The sequence below is a fragment of the Leptonotus elevatus genome, chromosome 7, assembly GCF_054856555.1.
Source record: "Leptonotus elevatus isolate MCC_2025b chromosome 7, RoL_Lele_1.0, whole genome shotgun sequence".
NCBI classification, from domain to species: Eukaryota; Metazoa; Chordata; class Actinopteri; order Syngnathiformes; family Syngnathidae; genus Leptonotus; species Leptonotus elevatus.
In genome coordinates this window covers 22,811,175-22,829,471 of record NC_141245.1, presented here as the reverse complement: position 1 = coordinate 22,829,471, position 18,297 = coordinate 22,811,175, and the positions used below count along the sequence as shown (strand labels likewise).

At 40.1% G+C, this 18,297-nt stretch overlaps 1 protein-coding gene across 3 annotated transcripts in view; it reads right to left on the bottom strand.

The window, feature by feature from the left end:
* Positions 1 to 4,413: 4,413 nt before the first annotated feature.
* Positions 4,414 to 18,297, bottom strand: part of cntn5 (contactin 5) — a 166,676-nt gene continuing 152,792 nt past the window's right edge. For all 3 annotated transcript variants that reach the window (XM_086080520.1, XM_086080517.1, XM_086080518.1), the window contains 6 exons: positions 11,068 to 11,302; positions 10,880 to 10,989; positions 8,891 to 9,077; positions 8,687 to 8,799; positions 8,085 to 8,253; positions 4,414 to 5,176 (listed from right to left, as the gene is read on the bottom strand). In XM_086080520.1, coding sequence (XP_085936646.1) covers positions 5,088 to 5,176; positions 8,085 to 8,253; positions 8,687 to 8,799; positions 8,891 to 9,077; positions 10,880 to 10,989; positions 11,068 to 11,302 — 903 coding nt within the window. In that variant the 3' untranslated portion in view covers positions 4,414 to 5,087. The remainder of the gene's footprint in view (positions 5,177 to 8,084; positions 8,254 to 8,686; positions 8,800 to 8,890; positions 9,078 to 10,879; positions 10,990 to 11,067; positions 11,303 to 18,297) is intronic.

The following is an 18,297-nucleotide window of genomic DNA, read 5'->3' as shown; positions in this document are numbered from 1 at the left end:
AGCAGCGCAATGTGTGCAATTAAAAAGGAAAGGAGACGTCGACGAGAACGAGGCGTTAATGAAAGCGTTTCCGCATGCAAACGAGGGCCTGCCTCAACAAGTAACTTCTCAATCGTCATCTTTAATGTTCTCATTATCAGCCATTTGTTGTTAAATCGTCAATACGTTGAAAACAAACGGCCTGTTGATGTTTGCTTCTCTTCATCTCGTGCTGCTCTGGGGCACGGGTGACTTGGAGTCGAACAGATGAGTGCAGATGAGTACCTTTAAGTTGTAATAACAGTGATCACCACTAGATGGCAGAAATGGTTCAAGAGCACCTCGGAACTGTACTTCTGCATCAGAGAAGAAGAGAACGTGTGTCTGGCCAGAAGCCAGGTTCAAAATAGGTCAAGAAAAAAATCTTTCAGGTCCGCAGAGTTTTATTTATTTTCACAAGAACCGTTCGTTTAGAGCATGAGGAGTTACTAAATGTGTGTCCACCAAAAACATGGATTAATTCAACGCTTAATAGTGTTACAAATTCATATGATGATGACGCGCAATTTACAGAGGTGGCAAATCCAGGTCCAGAAAGTAAAATCCCTGCCACAGTTTGGCTTTAGCCCCTGATGCTATCTAGCTAGCTCTCTAGAAGGTAAACGAGCACCATGGGAGCTAGCTCGGGAGCTAGTTAGCTAGCACCTGGGGCTAAAGCCAAACTGTGGCAGAATTTTTACTTTCTGGAACTAGATTTGTCACCTCTAGGTCCAGAAAATAAAAACCCTGCCACAGTTTGGCTTTAGCCCCTAATGCTAGCTAGCTAGCTAGCTCCATTATAGGTAAATGAGCACCATGGAAGCTAGCTAGGGAGCTAAACTGTGAGTTTTTACTTTCTGGACCTAGATTTGCCACCTCTGCGCGCAAACCACAGCACCGCTCAGAAAGCTTTTTTCTCTCGAAAAACAAAAGTTGCTGAAGAACACAAATAAATCACGAAGCAAACAAATGAATGTCAAAGTCAAGCAGGACACTCTGTTGCTTTTATTCTCCCCCCCGCGGCTCCCCTCGCTTTACGCGTCTCCAGACGACTTCAATTAAGGCGGCCATGATTAGCGCTCAGGTGCTAAGGCGGAAAAAAAAAAAAGTCTGCGTGTTGACTCGAGCTCCAAAGCCGCCGCCGCCGCCGCCGACACTGCCGCGTTAATCCTTTTGTTCACATTAGCCGGCACATGGCAGGCCTCCCTAATTCTCATTCCCGAGCAGCAAGAAGCGGATAAAGCAAACATGGCACAGGAAGAAGAAGAACATTAGCATGAGCAAGCAAGCGTCCAAACACCAACAAGCCGACTTTCAGCAACACAAAGTGAGGCGGTATCGGCTCTTACCTCTGGTAACCCGCAAGACTCAATACAATAATGGATTGTAATAAAACAATACATGTAAGGAGAACTTGTTGTTTACCAAAGTAGAAAATCCACTGCGCCCTGACTTCTTATACTTATGCCCTTACTTAGTTATGTATTTATGTTATTCATGTTGTAAACTATTGACAATAACTCTGTTGCCTGAATTTTGCCCGCAGGGATGAATAACGTGTTCCGAGTGTGAACTGGTGCAACATTTGTGTCATTTTCAGCTAAAGTGCAGCTCGAAAATATTCACAGCGCTTCACTTTTCCAATCTTTGTCAGGTTAAAGCTTCATTGCAAAATGGAATACATTTTTTTTCCTCAAGGCAGCTTGATTTTACAGCAGACAGCACATTTCATACACAAGGCAATTCAATGTGCTTCGCACGAGCAAAGTCTTGTCACCAAAAAGCTTTTACAAACACAACAGCGAATGACATTCAGAAGCAAAGCAGAGAAAATTTAAATGGTTTACCAAAATGTTTAACAGGAGACTTGAAAAACATTTCAAAGTAAACTCATCAAAGCTATGGGAAAAATATATCATTTTTTAAAAGCATTTACGATGGGGGCCGATTTCACTTGCATGCAGCATCACACAAAAAAAATGCTGCTTCACCATGTTTGCTTTGAACTCTGGACTCCATTAACTGACCCGAGTCTGCTGACCCCGGAGCCCTACTGGGTTTATATTCAATCAGCATTTCTTGAACGTATGAAATATGAAATCAGTTCTTCACCGAACTTTTGGACTGGAGTCGATTTTAAATTTAACAACTGCTGGTCACATGACATATGGACGCCATGTTGTTACCCTGCTGAAACTCTCTTTATCAAGGGCTGTTTAAATGGTCATCAGTGCGCGCCCTCCAGTGGATACAATTAGCAATAACAGGGAAATTGAGTGAAAAACAGCAGTTTGTATTCTGTCCTCGCGGGCCAGATTAGACCCCCTGACAGGCCGGTCCTGGCCCGCGGGCCATATGTTTGACACCACTGATTTTTTTGATATTTTTTTTTTCAAGCTGTATATAATGTTACACACACACACACGGGTGGGCTTGTGATTTAATTGCTGACACTGTAGCTTGTGGCTCTTCCTTGCACAGAACATGATCCATTATCATAAATCACATGTGCCAACACAGACAACAGCTGCATGAATAATTAAAGGTCGCTACATGAGCGCTTGGGTCTGTTGTGTGTGCGTGGCCCAAATTTGCAGAAATATGACTACAAAAACGAAAACATAAATACAAATAAATCAATACAGTCCAAAGACAAGTCGGAGCAGGTCCACCTTCCTTCCAGTGAACAAAAAAAAAAGTGTTTTTTGTTTTGTTTGTTTTTTAAAGAAAGCGCTCGGAGCAATGTTAGTCCTCGATACGCTTTGGCCCCAAGTGGTCGACCTGCTGAGTCGTGCATCTTGTGGAAAGTTAGCAAAAAAATATTCTCTGGAACTTTATTCACGCTCATTTGGATAGTTGGGACAGCACGGTTCTGAGGTTCTCACAATTTCTAAAGCTACTTCGAATGTGTGATGGGCTGGCAACCGGTCCAGGGTGCACCCCGCTCCCATCCCAAAGTCAGTTTGGAGAGTGAAGGGATGCTGGCTGGCCCGTGTCCCGTTTGGATTCTCGGTCCCAGTGGCAAATTAAATGGCAGCGCCGCGTGACAAATGAAATGTTTGCCATGTCTGAGTGCTGACATTTCAAGCCAGCTGCAAAAGCGCCAACGATAAAAAGCGTCGCCTCGAGTTTGGAACCCTTTTGTGTTTGGCTGCTAGTGGAACATTTGATTGGAATGACGACAACCTCCCTCGGTGCTTTTGGGAATTAAATGCTGTTAATATGAACTTTCCGAATTGCAGATTGGCTACAGATGCCTGCTCATTCATGTGTGCCTGTTTGCTGAGGTTTTTTTTTTCTTCTTCCAAATGCATTCTCTGCTCCTTTTATAGGAGCTTAATTAATATGGGGCTGATTTTTCTATCCTTCTCCTTACTTGTGTTTCCTTACAGAGCTCAACCCAAGAGACGCTTAGGACCGCCCCCTCATTTGAATAACATTTCATCCTACAGAGCGTCTGCAGCATGAAATAAATAAATGTGAGAGTGGAGCGTTTTTTATTTATTGACTTTTCTATATATTTTTAGAATTTATTTCTATTTATGTATATATATATATATATATATATATATATATATATATATATATATATATATTTATTTCTATTTATGTATGTATGTATATATATATATATATATATATATATATATATATATATATATATAGTTTTTTTTAATTTATATACATTTTTTGTATATATACAATTTTTGACAAGATATTCTGATTCAGATTACCAATTGAGTCAATCAGCAAATTATCTTTTTAAGTACGTTAATTTATTTTGAACTTTGGGACTAATTACATTTATAAAATCCTACCTAAAGACTGATTTAAGACATTCAGTGGCAATTACAGCCTTGATTTTGGATTAATGGATTCAATGTCTTACTTTTAACTCATTCACTCCCAGCCATTTTCACTGAAGCAACCCCCCTTCGCTCCCAGCTGTTTCACTGGATTTTGACAGATTTTGCAAGGCCCACAGAATATTGTGTTCTAATGCTATAAAAACATGGAACCTACCAAAAGAAAGATCAGTCAGCAAAGAAATTTTTTTTTTTGTATCTGTTTCCGTTTTGCAGAAATTAGCATTAGAATATAGCTAAGTTTCATCAAGCCTGTTGAAAACACTGGGGAAAAGCGCTTTTTGCTAAATGGCTCTGGCTGATCTCTTATACTCTGCTGCCACCTGTTGGCCGTTTTTTTGTAATAACTACCATTGCTTTAAGCCACCTCTTCAGGTCAGAAGCTACATCAAAGCATTCTGTAAAACAAAAAAAAACATATATATACGTCTTTGGGAGTGAAGGACAAAGTAAAAAAAATATTTATATGTTTTTGGGTTTGAATGAGTTACGTAACGTCGTCATTTTATTTCTGGCTCACATTTGAATCAACTACAAAAAGAAGACGAAACCGTTTTGAAAATATACATCACATTTATTGGTCACCAGGAGTCCCTACTGCTGCCTACTGCACTTCCATCAACGTGGGCCACGGAGCACCAAAGCGCTGCTACCAACAGAAACAAAGCTGATACACACCACCGTGTTCTCCTCTAAAAGGTAACACAATGTACAAAAAGCAAGTCTTGGCAAGTAGTCCGAGTCGTCGTGGTTTGTTTGGTCCATAAAAAAAAAAAGCACTTCTTTCCTCGAGTGAGTTTTCTGCCGCCTGGCTTGTCGGGCAGCCCGAGGAAGGTGGAGGTGGTGCGAGGGTGGGGCGGGGCGGGGCGGTTGATGCACATGTCCCAGATGATCCTGCTCGTTGCTTCGCGAGAAGTATTCATGCTCCGCAAACCCCGGGAGTCAATGAGACGAGCACAAAAAAAAAAAACAAAAAAAAAACATCTCTCCTCGCACGGCACACGACAGCACAACACTAGCGCGATGTTGGACACAAAACTAAACGGGTGACGAGATGACTCAGACCCCCCCCCCGCCCGGACCTTTTCCTCCTCCGCGGGAACGCCAACCCCGCGAAAGTGGCGGCGTCAAAGGGAATTAAAAAAAAAAGGAAAAGGGCGAGTCCTTTCCCCTCCGATGGAAAAAGATGAGTGTGAAGCGGCCTCACCAGGACGCTGAAGGCACCAGCAGAACCAAGAGCATCGCAGGCCACGACAGGTTCTGTTTGCATCCGCCGCTCTTTGCACGCACACCTGATAGGACGAAGCGGGGGAGGATTAGTGGAGAGAAGCGCAACATCACATCTTTGCACAGTCGACAGCCGCCTGTTTATCTTCAACAAATTGACCCCCACTATTTGAGGGGAATATGGACCGGGCTGGATTTTACTTTGTTTTCTTTATTTCATTACAAAAATGTATTTGTCAAAAATGGCTTGAAAAGACATAATACAAATGAAAAAAGTACAGGAATATATATATATATATATATATATATATATATATATAACACATCTTAGAATTTTTCTTAATCACGAATAATCACTTAATAAAAAAGCCTTCTTTTTTTTAATCAATATTTGTTTCCCGCCAAATTTGAAGAGCATAATTCTTTTGACATTTAAATGTTATGAGGACGTCTTCAACATTTTTTGATCCACTACGTTCTGTCATCCTCCTCTTTTTCTAATCAATGAATTACTTGCATAATTTAAAATGGGGAAAAAATGACCCCAATAACTTGACATGAACAAATATTCTAAATGTCATACGCAAACATTTATTAAATGCTTAACTTTAATGCATTTAATTATGTTTATTGCTCAAACAACCTGTGCTACCTTTAATGCGATATTTTTTTGTGATTAATTAATCAGTTAATGCTTTAACTTTGACAGCACTAATATATATATTTGGGTGTCAGGCGATTACAATTTTTAATCGTAATAAATCGCATTACTTCAAAAGTTAACTCACAATCGCAAATTTTACATCTGTTAAAAGTCATACTCTTGTTAACCTAAAAGTGGATTTTTTTTTTAACTAATAGAAATATGGCTGTAATTTCATGATTCCTAAAATTTAAATTTGGTAAAATTAAGTTAAAATTAAGTTAAAATTAAGTTAAAATTGAGTTAAAATTGAGTTAAAATTGAGTTCAAATTAAAAAGATGTACTGTACTGTAAAAATAAAATAAAAATGAGTGTGATATTGATTTGTGTCAAGGTCATTTTTTTGCCATTAGATGGCAGAATTGCATTTGTAAGACGTTGGTGACAGCTCAGTGCATTTTTCTTTTAATATTAACATGAAGTAACTTGTGAAATTCTGCACATTTTAAAATTTGCAAAATACAACTTGACTCCAGTCTCCACAAATATATGCATTATTATTACATTTATTACTGCAAAATTTTGACGTGGACGTGTCTGCTGCGTTGCGACTGGAATTTCCCCAGTACAGGCTTTCCAAGTAAGGGGCGGCCATTAATCGTGCGTAAAAAAAAAAATAATTGTGGCGTTAAAGAAACTTGAAATTAACTCAAAATGAACGCACCAATAAATAAATAAAAATACATTTTTTAAACCAGTCCAATTTTAAACCATGTCAAATTTGAGCAAAGCTGAACGGCTGCACTCCATTCCCCAGCGTACTGTGTGGTGAGAGACAACTGTGTCATTGTCCAACTAATTACGGGCGCAAACAATGCAGCCAGTGAACCGGCCATGAGGATAAAACATCTGTTGGCCGGTCTCGTCTCGCCGGCGCGCCGCTAGCAGGTTAATTGGCCGAGCGCGTCCGCGAAGCTTTGTGTGTGTGGGCAAAGTAATTAAAAGAGTATTAAGCCAAAGAAAACTTTGCTCGCGCAAGAGCTTTGACTGCTTAATTACAACAGATAGCATCGAGCTATGCTAAAATAAACAGTTGGGGGGGGGAAGTCAAGTCAATTTCCTTACACTGCTTAATGTAGTGTACTTAAGTCGATTTTTCAGTGACTGTACTTTACTAGAGTATTTTACTTTATCTGCATCACAAAGTTCTGCTAATAGCTAAATAGCAAGAAGATTTCTTGATATTTTTGTCTTCTGTGGCAGGGTTTTTACTTTCTGGACCTAGAGGTGGCAAATCCAGGTCCAGAAAGTAAAAACCCTGCCACAGTTTGGCTTTAGCCACAGTTGCTAGCTAGCAAGCTCCCTAGCTAGCTCCCCGGGTACTCAGTTACCTGCTAGGGAGCTAGCTAGCTAGCGCAAGGGGCTGAAGCCAAACTGTAGCAGGGTTTTTACTTTCTGGATCCGGATTTGCCACCTCTGGATTTAACAGGGTCTGTACATATTATGTTTTTTTTTTTTTTTTAAAGAAAATTCCACAAAATGGCAGCCACTTATCACGTTGCTACTACACTACATGAATGATTTGTGGTGAATGTTTTGTCTCGTGCTTAGCTAAAAAAAACAACAACACAATCTTCTGGTGATCAAAATATATTGAATATGAAAACACTTTTTCAGTTGTAATCATTTGCTATTTTGCTTTTAGATATTTCAACTCAGTTCACAACATCAGCAAAAATATGGAAACATGTTCTGATAGCAAAAAGTCACGGTAATGCTAGCTAGCTAGCTAGCGGCTTAAAAAAAGCAGCAATGTGATGAAAATTTCAATCTTCATAGTATAGGCACTATATAAATGATTAAAATAGGTTTACATTTACTTAAAATGAAAGTCAACCTTAAACATTTCTTGACAATAATACGTTACATGTGACCTCATTAGTGTAAACATGACATTGTGATTAATATTACATAGTGGAATATGAGTTTTGGAGCAAAATCTTTTTTATCCATCTTGCCACGTGCGGTCGACTGAAGATGACATCACAGTTGCTCAGGGCTCAGGCAACAACCAATCACAGCTCACCTGTTTCCTGAAGCTGCGCTGTGATTGGCTGTTGCCTGAGACCTGAGCAACATTGATCTCATCTTCAGTCGACAGTGGGTGGCAAAATGGCCGCCCCCAGAAATGGATTAAAAGTGGCTGGATTTTGCTGCTTAACTCATATTCCACGAACACGATATTAAACAGAATAAAATAGAACCTATTGTTACTTTTGCCGCCTCTGAAAATAACGGTAGCAATGAACACCGAACGCTGTTAGCTTACCAGAGGATGTGACGAGTCGTATTTGCGAGCTGACCGCCCCTTCGCCGCCCTCGCTCAGGGCCCGCACCTCGATGACGTAAGTGCCGCCCTCCGGAAGGGACAGCGTGGTGGACGGGTTGATGGTGCGAGTCACCTGGTTGTGGCCTCGGCCCTCCTGTTTAAGTAAAACCTGCGTGACGACGACAAAACAGGCTCATTGAAGGGAATCTAGCTTTGATTTGTTTCAATGCCGTTCTTTTACACGGTTGATTTGATACTTTTAGACCCAACCCCCCCAACATCCCCCCCCCCCCCCTTTCCCACCGATCTTGTTTTCCTGTCCTCCCTTGCAACAACCCGGAGGTCACGAGCCAGAAGGAGGTTCTCGCTCTCCGGGAAGCTTTTGAAAGCCAGCCAGCTCTCGTCCCCCTTTTACTCGGCTTCCTCCTCCGCAGCCTCACTCGCCGCGTTGTCGAAGCATCAATGAAACTCCTGTCGCTATTTTTAAAACCCTCGTCACCGTGCGCAGTTTTATATTCGTACAGTAACGGGGATCGTGTTCAAAGCTTGCTGCCCGCGTGGAGGATTTTACACATAAAACGAGGTGGGAACGTTATGATTACCATGTAGCCGATGACGTCGGACTCATTTTCGTTGGCCTTGACTGGATCCCAGCTTAAAGACACGTTGTTGCCCTCTTGAATCCACAACAGGTTGCCTGGAGGCTGCACCGGAGCTGAAGAAGCACGGAGGGAAAACAAAAAACAAAAACCTTAGCCTCAAAAAAAAAAAAAAAAGGGGGATTTATAGCAAATGATTGAACGTACGGGCTTTCCTGGTCTTGGCCATGACGGAAGCACTGGCGGGTCCCTGCCCGATGCTGTTGAAGCCTTTGATGATGACGACATACTGGCTGTTTCCTTCCAAGCCCCCCAGGACCATGGAGGTCTCGTTCTTCGCGGTTCTCTGCTTCCAGCCGGCGTCTTCCCTCTCCGATGCTTTCCAGTAGCTCACCTGGTCACACCGGAGCACGGTTTGCGTTCAGTAAGGAAGCTCCTCAACCTTCATGGTTCAAGTGCCAAGTTACTCTGGCAAAAAGTCAAGTCAAGCTATCACTTGGGTTGAAAAGTCAAGTCATACAACACTTGATCAGTCGCGACCGGTGTTGTCGGTAACACATTACAAAGTAATTGAGATGTTTCTGGGGTTGGTGAAAGACTCTGGTTGGTAACCCGGTGGTCGGTGCTGGATTTCACTTTCCTTTCTTTGATCCTTCCTCGGGTCTCCTGACAACCTCACGACTCTAGCTGGATGCTGAAGTATTCGGTTTAGGTAAACGGTATGGGATTTTTAATAGGTTTTAGGTGAACTAAAGAGTACACACTCACACATAAACACACACGCTCATACAAAATAAAAAAATTACAAAAAGAAAAGAAAAAGAGAGCAATGATGATGACATGTCGAATCGTTAAAATGACAGAATGAACAATACTGAGCTCTCAAGAAAAATTAATAAATAAAAAACACAAAACAAAGTAACGTACGAAAATGTTTTTCAGTCAAGTAATCAGATTACAGTTGCTTTTACTATATTACAAGACATTATTACATTTTTACTTCTAACTGAAGGTGAAGTCAGTATCTGTGGAAATACACACTCTAAAAACAGTTGGATAAGAAAGTAACCCCAATTATGGATCAAAAATGGACCGACCCAACTTTCTAGGTTGTTTTATGCAAAATACAAACACTACAAACACACTAAAAGACCCATTTCTTGACACAAAGTAGAGGATTGGTCCTTTTTGGACCCATTGTTGGGTTCTTTTTGACCAAATTTTAGAGTGCAGTCTCAATTTTGAGTAAAGTTAGCTAAAATAATAATAATAAAAAATTAAGGTACTGTCGACAGAGTGTGATCTAGCTTCAGTTCCGTAAATGTAATTGTTATGTACATTATAATTGTTGAGTTTTGCCATTACAACATTAATAGTTGAACGTGTAGGGTAAAACGACTGCTTTCATGTTAAGTGTTCATTTTTATAAAAAAAACAACAACAACAAATGGCACCCATTTTGATAAGGCTGATTTTCAAATATAAACAGGTCGGGCTGGGCAATATATCAGAAAAAATATCGATATCGGGATATTGGGCCGTGCAATATGCATATTGCAAAGACATGCAATCATTTTCATATGGAGTCCTAAAAGTGGCAACTTTAGCCTCAAGCCCAATAAGGATGCAACGATAACGGCAATATCGTGATATCGAGATATTAAAATTGCCACAATATCCTCGTCGTCATGTCATGATATTAAAAGCAGCACATTTGTTAAAAATGCCAAGTTGATTTCTATTTGTTCAGTTCTAGCACCCTCTGTGGTGGTTATTTTATTTTATTTTTTGTGCCGTTTAATTTTCATACGGCATGTTTTGGCTATGTTTAAAATCCACGCTAATGGTCAGATGAAGGGAAATGTAACATGCCTGTGAACCGAGTCAATATGTAGAGGAACTCAATGAGTGCATTAGCAAGTAAGTGCATCAATATTAGAGATTGAAGGTTTATTTATATGCACTAGCACAATATTGTGACCTTTATTAACATCCCCATCCTCCCCACAATATCGTATCATGAGCTTGATATCGTGATATCGCATCGCGATGTTTGGATATCGTTACATCCCCAAAGTCTAATGCGAGAAACTCCTGGTCACATGACGTACCTGAGTCACCTCATAATGGATCTCATTTTAAGTGCATGCGGTGTACCTTATGAAGTGTCTGCTGGGTGCATGATTGCGAGCTCACCTCGTATCCTTTGGGTTTTCCGGGACCAGGGTTGGGCGGCCTCCACGTGACTCGTATTTGCGAAGCGGAAATTGCGTAAGCTTTCACGTCGGACGGCGCCTCTCTGGGTTCTGCATGTGCACACACACGTGTCAACAACACACTCCCCCCCCCCCCCCCGTGTCCCAACAAGCCAAATTTGACCTCACCGCCCTCGGCCGAGTGGATGACGACGACCGGGCTGAAGGGCCCGTCGCCCTTGTTGTTGTACACGCCCACTTTGACCTCGAAGGGCGTCAGCGGCGGGAAGGTCTCGTCGCGGTACTTATACGTGGTGGAGTCGGCCGACGTCACCATCTTCTCCTTCCACCCGCGGGTGCCGTTGGCGCGGAAGGCCACGATGTAGCCGAAGCCCTCGCCGTTTTGGAATTCCTCCGATACGGGCTGCAACGGAAAGAGAAACTTTTTAGGGAGGCCAAATGCTTGAAATTCTATTTCTAGAAGGAATTTTTAAGAAATCACACAATAATCCTAAAGTTTTTACCAAGCCTGAGGTGACACAAAGTTGCACGTGTTTTCGCCTATCATTTTACTTGAATAATAATAATAACGCATATATTTGTGGAGGCTGGGGTCAAGTTGTATTTTACAATTTAAAAAATGTGCAGATTTTCACAAGTTACTTCATGCTTAAGATTAGATAGCTCTTAATATGAAAAAAATGCACCAACATCTTACAAATGCAATTATGCCATCTAGTGGCAGAAAAATGACCTCAACACAAATCAACATCACACTCGTTTTTTACAGTACAGTGCATCTTCTTTAATTGTAACTTAATTTTATGAATTATTATGAAATGACTGTATCAATGACTAAAATATGCAGCCATATTTCTATTAATTTAACATGTTCCCACTTTTATGTTAACAAGAGTATGAAACTTATAAAAATATATTTTATTGTATATTTAGAACAGATATAACATTTGTGATTAATCGTGAGTTAACAATTAAAGTCATGCAATTAATTGAGATGAAAAAATGTAATCGCCTGACACTCCTACTTAAAATACGACCTTTATAAAAGGCCAAAAATAGCAAAAAAAAAAATTGGCAGAAAATTGAAAATAACACACGTCCGGTTAGGTTTAGCATACGGCTACGAAAAATTTTTTTGTTTGTCGTGGGCTGTTATATATAAAATAAAAAATAAAATTAAAATATGTATAATAGTGGAAAATAAGGGGTAGGATCATTATAAGTTCTCTCATTTTGAGTACCACCTTTGTATAACTTTTGTTGTAATTTTTTTTTTTAACTTGATGTTACTCAAATAAATGAAAAAAAATTGAAAGGCAAAATTTGATGACCCGTAAAATCAAGATTTAATTTGTTAGACGTTGTCCCAGGTGTTCAGATGGTACAGCCCAAGTTTGAAGTCAATGGGATGAAATCTGTAAAATCTAAAATAAGGAAGAATTCCCACAGAAAATATCGGGACCTTGCAATGGTCGCTGCTTGGGCCCCTAATAATAAATCTAGCTGAACATGTGGGTGAGGATATATCGAAGTGGATGTTGTAAAAAAAAAAAAAAAAAAAAAAAAATTGCAAGGAGAAGCCACTGTCACACAAAAGACAGACTGGGAAGCAAAATATTAGCTAGCCTGTTTGCTAACGTCAGCAACAGAGAAGTCGACTCATTAGCCAGTCGTTCACTAATCATCTATGTCTGAAGTTTCCTGTTGAAATGTAAATGACGGCCGGCAATTTGTCTTCCTTCCAATCAATTTATCTCTTGTCGCATCTTCTTTTCGACTGACGCGATTCAAACTGCGGCGGTAGAGAAGAAGGCTAAAATCATCTCTCAAGCCATTTGCAATGGTTTGTCAATCGCTCTGTCTTGATCAAATGACATGGAAAGTTTTGTTTCATAATTGCGCCATCTGAGTTATTGCCATCTGGAAGTACGTGTGATGTCGGGGACAAAAGCTAGTTCCTGGCACAATGGCGGAAAGAAGAATGAAAATAATTGCGTCGTTGCCCCAAGTGGAGTTGAAAACAATGTATATCTTCCATGTCAAACGTAATGCGATAGATCTCTGTTAGGGGGCGTGGCGGCAGAAAGTCACTCCAGTAGACATTGGTCCTTGAAATAATACGACTGATGGACCATTTAATGGATTGTGGCAGCGAACATATCTTTACTAAGGCTCATTACCAGATCACAATAACTCAAACGAATAATAAAATGGTGATTTATAAAAAATCTAATTGTTTTTCATATTTGTCCCCGGCAATTCAAATTTGGGCCAGGCCGCTGATTAGAATCGGCTAATACAACCCCCCCCCCCTAAGTTTCCGACGCTGTGAAGGGTACCATGAACGCACCATTTTGCTTGCGTAGCATTAGCAACTAGCAAGTGCGTAGCGTATGTTATTCTGGATATTCTGTTGTCCCTAAGCGTCCTTTAAGCTGTTTAATGACACCCCAGTTGGAGTTAACTGTAAAACCAAACACACGACAATAAGAATCACATCCACTATATATTTTAATATAAAACATGCTTTGCTCTTAAAACATCGCTAGCCTAGCGCTAATGCTAAAAGTAATGGGAAGATCCCATTCAAATGCTAACAGGAAGTTAGCATCGACTTAGGGAGTGTTTTTCCTTCGAACAACGAATTATTCACACACAAATGCTGTGCGAACACAATTTTATGCATGAAATATCTGTTAAATAATTGTCAGATTAATCGGTAATCAGTATTTTTTTCCGCCAAAAATCGGTTTTGGCTTCAAAAAATGCGTATCGGTCGGGCCCTATTTAAAATGGAAAGAATGATTGATACGTTGTGCAGTTTCACTTTTGGAACACCCACTAAAGAAACAAACTTTTCTCATCTGGAGCAATTTCCTCCCCGTTTACTGTAATTCCCTGCCAGTGTTCATAAAGGAGCAGTCCGTCGTGAGGATTGGAAGGCGAGCGCGCGGCTCAGCTGCGCTCTTTACCGAGACATTTGAATCCAGGCATCCATGACAGGAGTCCCCCCCCCCCCCCTTACCCCGTCTTTGGGACGGCGTCTGGTGTGCTTTCCCCTGAGTTGTCTTCCAGCAACTCCATCCAATCAGATGGCAATTCATTAGGACGGAACTCAATGAATTAATGTGAGCCGAGCGGATTAAGGGCCTTGCTAAATGCAATATATGGAAAAGAGCCACTGCCTTTTGCGTTTAATGGAATATGTTTTAATGATGGTGTGTGAAATCCAAAATTAATATGAATCAAAACTGACTTTTACTGCCACAGATTGACATTTGCATGCGTTTTACACAATTTAAAACTCTGCATCCCAGGAGGGAATACATGAAAACGCTCAAGTGACAAATGTCCCAAAGCCAAATGGGGGAATCGATCCTTGAACCTTTCTGTCGCGAGCCGCATTCTGAATATGGGTAGCGACATGATGGAATAGCAACTTTAAGGTTTGTTAAGCTCAGTCTTCTATAAAGTACCTTAACAGAAAATAGCTTTGGAAGAAGTTAGTCCAAGTCTTAAAGTTGCAGAATCTAGCAAAAGTGAGTACACCCCTCAAATTCCTACAGATATTTTGGACATTTTCCCATAGGGGTATACTCACTTTTGTTGTCAGGCGTTTTAGCTGTTAATGGCTATACTTCGAGGTACTTTCAAAAATGTTTTTTAAATATTAAATGTGGTCAAGTATTGAAAGTAAAAGTATTTAAAACAAATAATGGTAAGGATTTAGATTGTTGTTATTTGAATTGTATTTTCACTAATTTATCATCAATTAATTCTAAAATATTAATTAAAACTCGCAAACATATTCTAAAATTTTTTTTGTGTAGGCAGTAACTAGTTAAATCATTTAGTTTATTAATGTCAGGTCTTTTATAAATATAACAAAAATACTTTTAAATTCGTGTGAATAGTAAACTTCAAGAAAACAGTAAGATACTTTTTTTTTTAATGTTCGTATGAATTTATTGGAAAAAAGATATCAAAATAATCAATTTGTGGTTTTATGAATCGATATCAGGCTCAAAAAGGAAAATTGATTCAATATCAATTATTACATTTTTTAAAACCCAGCCCTAAAAATTTATGTGAGGTTTTGCTTTTTCTTCGGCCTATTTTGTGGTTTGATTTTGCAAAAAAAAAGGTGAACCAGCTTCCTGGAATCCAATACGAATTCCAGTTGCTGTCAAGAGAGCTCAGGCTTGGCTACAAAAAAAAATAGTTGAAGTGGCTAAATGAAAAATATGATTCAAGCATCCACAAAATAACATACACACAAATGTGAATCTGCCCCGGAACGCCTCTTCCCAAATGAGCCATGTCCTCTCCAGAGGTAATGGTGCCGGATGGGAACGCGATGACCAATCACCGTGACTGTGCTCATTACAGGGATGATCAGTGGAGCTAAATGAGCTGTCATCAAAGTGGATCATTACAGGCCGGCCGCGTTTGCTCATTGAATATGAACCTTTTAGGAGCAGCGTGAACAAACGGAAGCCATTTAGGACCCTGCTGGTGGGACGTAGGAGGGGAGGGACACGTGGACAGAGCCTGATGATTCAGCTCATCACGAAGCCTGCATGGGCTTGGTGACCAGAGGCAAAAAAAAAAAAACACACACCAAAAAACACCCTGAATACCCTCTGTCCAATGTTTTGCTTTTTATTATTATTAATATCAAATATGAAGCATATGAAAAAAATCACTAAGTGAGCTGAAATTGCCAAATTGTCCAAAACATGTTGAAGTTCAAAATGGCACCATCCAAAATTTCAAAAATAATTATTGTCATTATTATATGTGGAAAACAAATTTTTATAGTACACATACGTAAAAATATCCAAATTTTGGACTATTGACTCCCATTGTGTATCAAAATCTTTCATGTTTTTTGATGCACTGTACAACTGACATGTTATAGTGCATTTCCCGCGATTACCAAAATACTCTGATCATTTTCACCATGACATATTTAAAACCACAGGCAGAAAATTTCATTTGAAGTGATGGAATTGGAAGTGTTAGTGGAAAAGGCAATATATTACTGAGCTACATAAAATAATCGATTCAGCTGGTCCCGTGTGTGCCTATCCTGCATAATTTGCATTTAGAACTTGGGATTGCAGAGTCAAAAGGAACTTTTTTCATTGGCTATACGGCATGACTCCTTCTTGTGATTGGCTCCAAGGCCAATCATTAAGAAGCTCCAAAATTGCATTTCTGTTTATTTTTATTTCTGGCATTTAAAAAAAATAACAAAATAACAAAATAAAACGTCAACATGTTTTGACATTGTTCCTCTTGTAACTCTTCTTTAGGCCACCTCGGATTTTGTGTGCACTACACTGGCACCAATGTGCGGACTAATTGCACCTGAATTTCAGACATGCTACTTAGACTTGCATAATCAGCCAGCGCAATTCAAATCAGGTATGATAAATCCCTTTTGCTGTGCTAATTCCAGATATTTGCATATACTTGGCAACTTCGCTTGTTTGGCAGATGCAATCCTGAGCGCGGCCAGTTAGATCAGCTTCCGGAGGAATTTTGTGCCTGACAAACCTTCAGTAAATCGGGCCCACGGTGTATCACACCCCTCGATCAGATAGGCTTCAGCTTCAAATAATAAAAAAAGAATACAAGTGCTCTCTCATTGTTGTTTTGTTTTTGAGTCGTAGAGAGTGAAGGGAAAGGTCATCGCACTCACAAGCACTGAAATAAAACCTTCATGCTGCAAGATGAAAAATGCTGGTTGGATTTGCTCAGGATTTTACCAGTACGGATACTTGTGTAAAAACACGGAAGAAGATTAGGGCCAGTGAAGAGAAAAAAAGGGGTTGGCAGGTTTCTCACTTTATTCTCATAATTCGGATTTTAAAGGGTTAGGGTAAGAATTCTTACTTAATTCTCAGAAATTCTGACTTTTAAGTGAGAATTCTGACTTTAATCTCAGAATTCTGACTTTATCACTTTAATCTCAGGATTCTCACTTTAAAGTGAAAATTCTGAATTTACCACTTTAATCTCAGAATTCTGACTTTAATTCTAATTTTGTGACGTAGAGCTGGGAGTTGTGGGGTTAAGTCAAAAAGTCAGAATTCTGAGAATAAAGTCAGAATTTTGAGATTAAAGTCAGAATTTTGAGATTAAAGTCAGAATTTTGAGATTAAAGTCAGAATTTTGAGATTAAAGTCAGAATCCTGCCAACCTTTTTTCCCCTCTTCACTGGCCCTAATCCTCTTTCGTGTATATATATATATATATATATATATATATATATATATATATATATATATATATATATATATATATATATATATATATATATATAAAAACTCCTTTAGGATTTAACGTCTTTTTGTCATCATCTGTGGAGTTTGGAAAAAAAAAACAACCAGTCTGTTTTGGACAAAGTAAGGAGCAGAAGAACAGATATTGCTAGTTTCGTACAGCAATGAGTGTTTTTAATTCGTTACTTCCAACCACTGGTCCAAGTGAGGAGTGGGAGGGGGGGGGGGCACACGTGGCCAGAGCCTGATAAATCAGCTCATGACCGAGCGCTAATGTGCTTGGTGACTGCGAGGCCAACGCTAATGGACGCCCCCGTAGAAAAGCAGCCAGCTGGTTTAGCCATTCATCCTGCTTTAACGCCGTCCGGTCGCCCGCCGTCGATGATTGCAGAAGCGTTCCCGGACAAGCCACCGCCGGCAAAAAAGGGCCGCGTCTCCTTTAATAAGGGCCACCATCGATCACCCGGCGCCCGCCGCTGATTTATTCCTAAACGTGTTGAGCAGCGACCGGCGGAAATGGCGCACGGGAAGAAAACCAGTTGAGGTTGCAAGAGAGAGGAGCTTGTCAAATTTATGGATGACAGCGAGGCGTAGTGGAGAGACATCATCACATTCATATTTCTTATCACTCGCTCACATGAGTGAAGACCTCCGCCAAGGCCGACGGAAAGCACCAATTGCGTCTGATGCGGTAAATCGAGTCCAAGAAGGTTCCTTCCTCCGGTACAAGGAAGCAAAATGTTAGAAACTGTTCCGAGTGTGAGGCAGTGCAGTTGCACAACCGCAATAGTCCAAATCTATCCATACTACTGGCCGCATTTCCTCTAAACCTGTTAATGAAACCGAAAATCGTGATACTTTAAGACGCGAGCCGGCGTCGCTTGAAACGTTAGGATTGCGCTTTCCAACTCTGAGAATTTGTGTCCTAATCCAGAAACAGATGAATCGGCTCAGTGCATCATTATTCATTTTATAAAAATGTAAGCTTGAATTCATGGTAAATTTCTCCTCCAAATCCGCGCCATGTGCCTACTTTTACGGCGATGGGCAATACAAGTAATAATTCTGAAATTGTGGCCTCTCCAAGCTCATTTACGTCAACAGTATG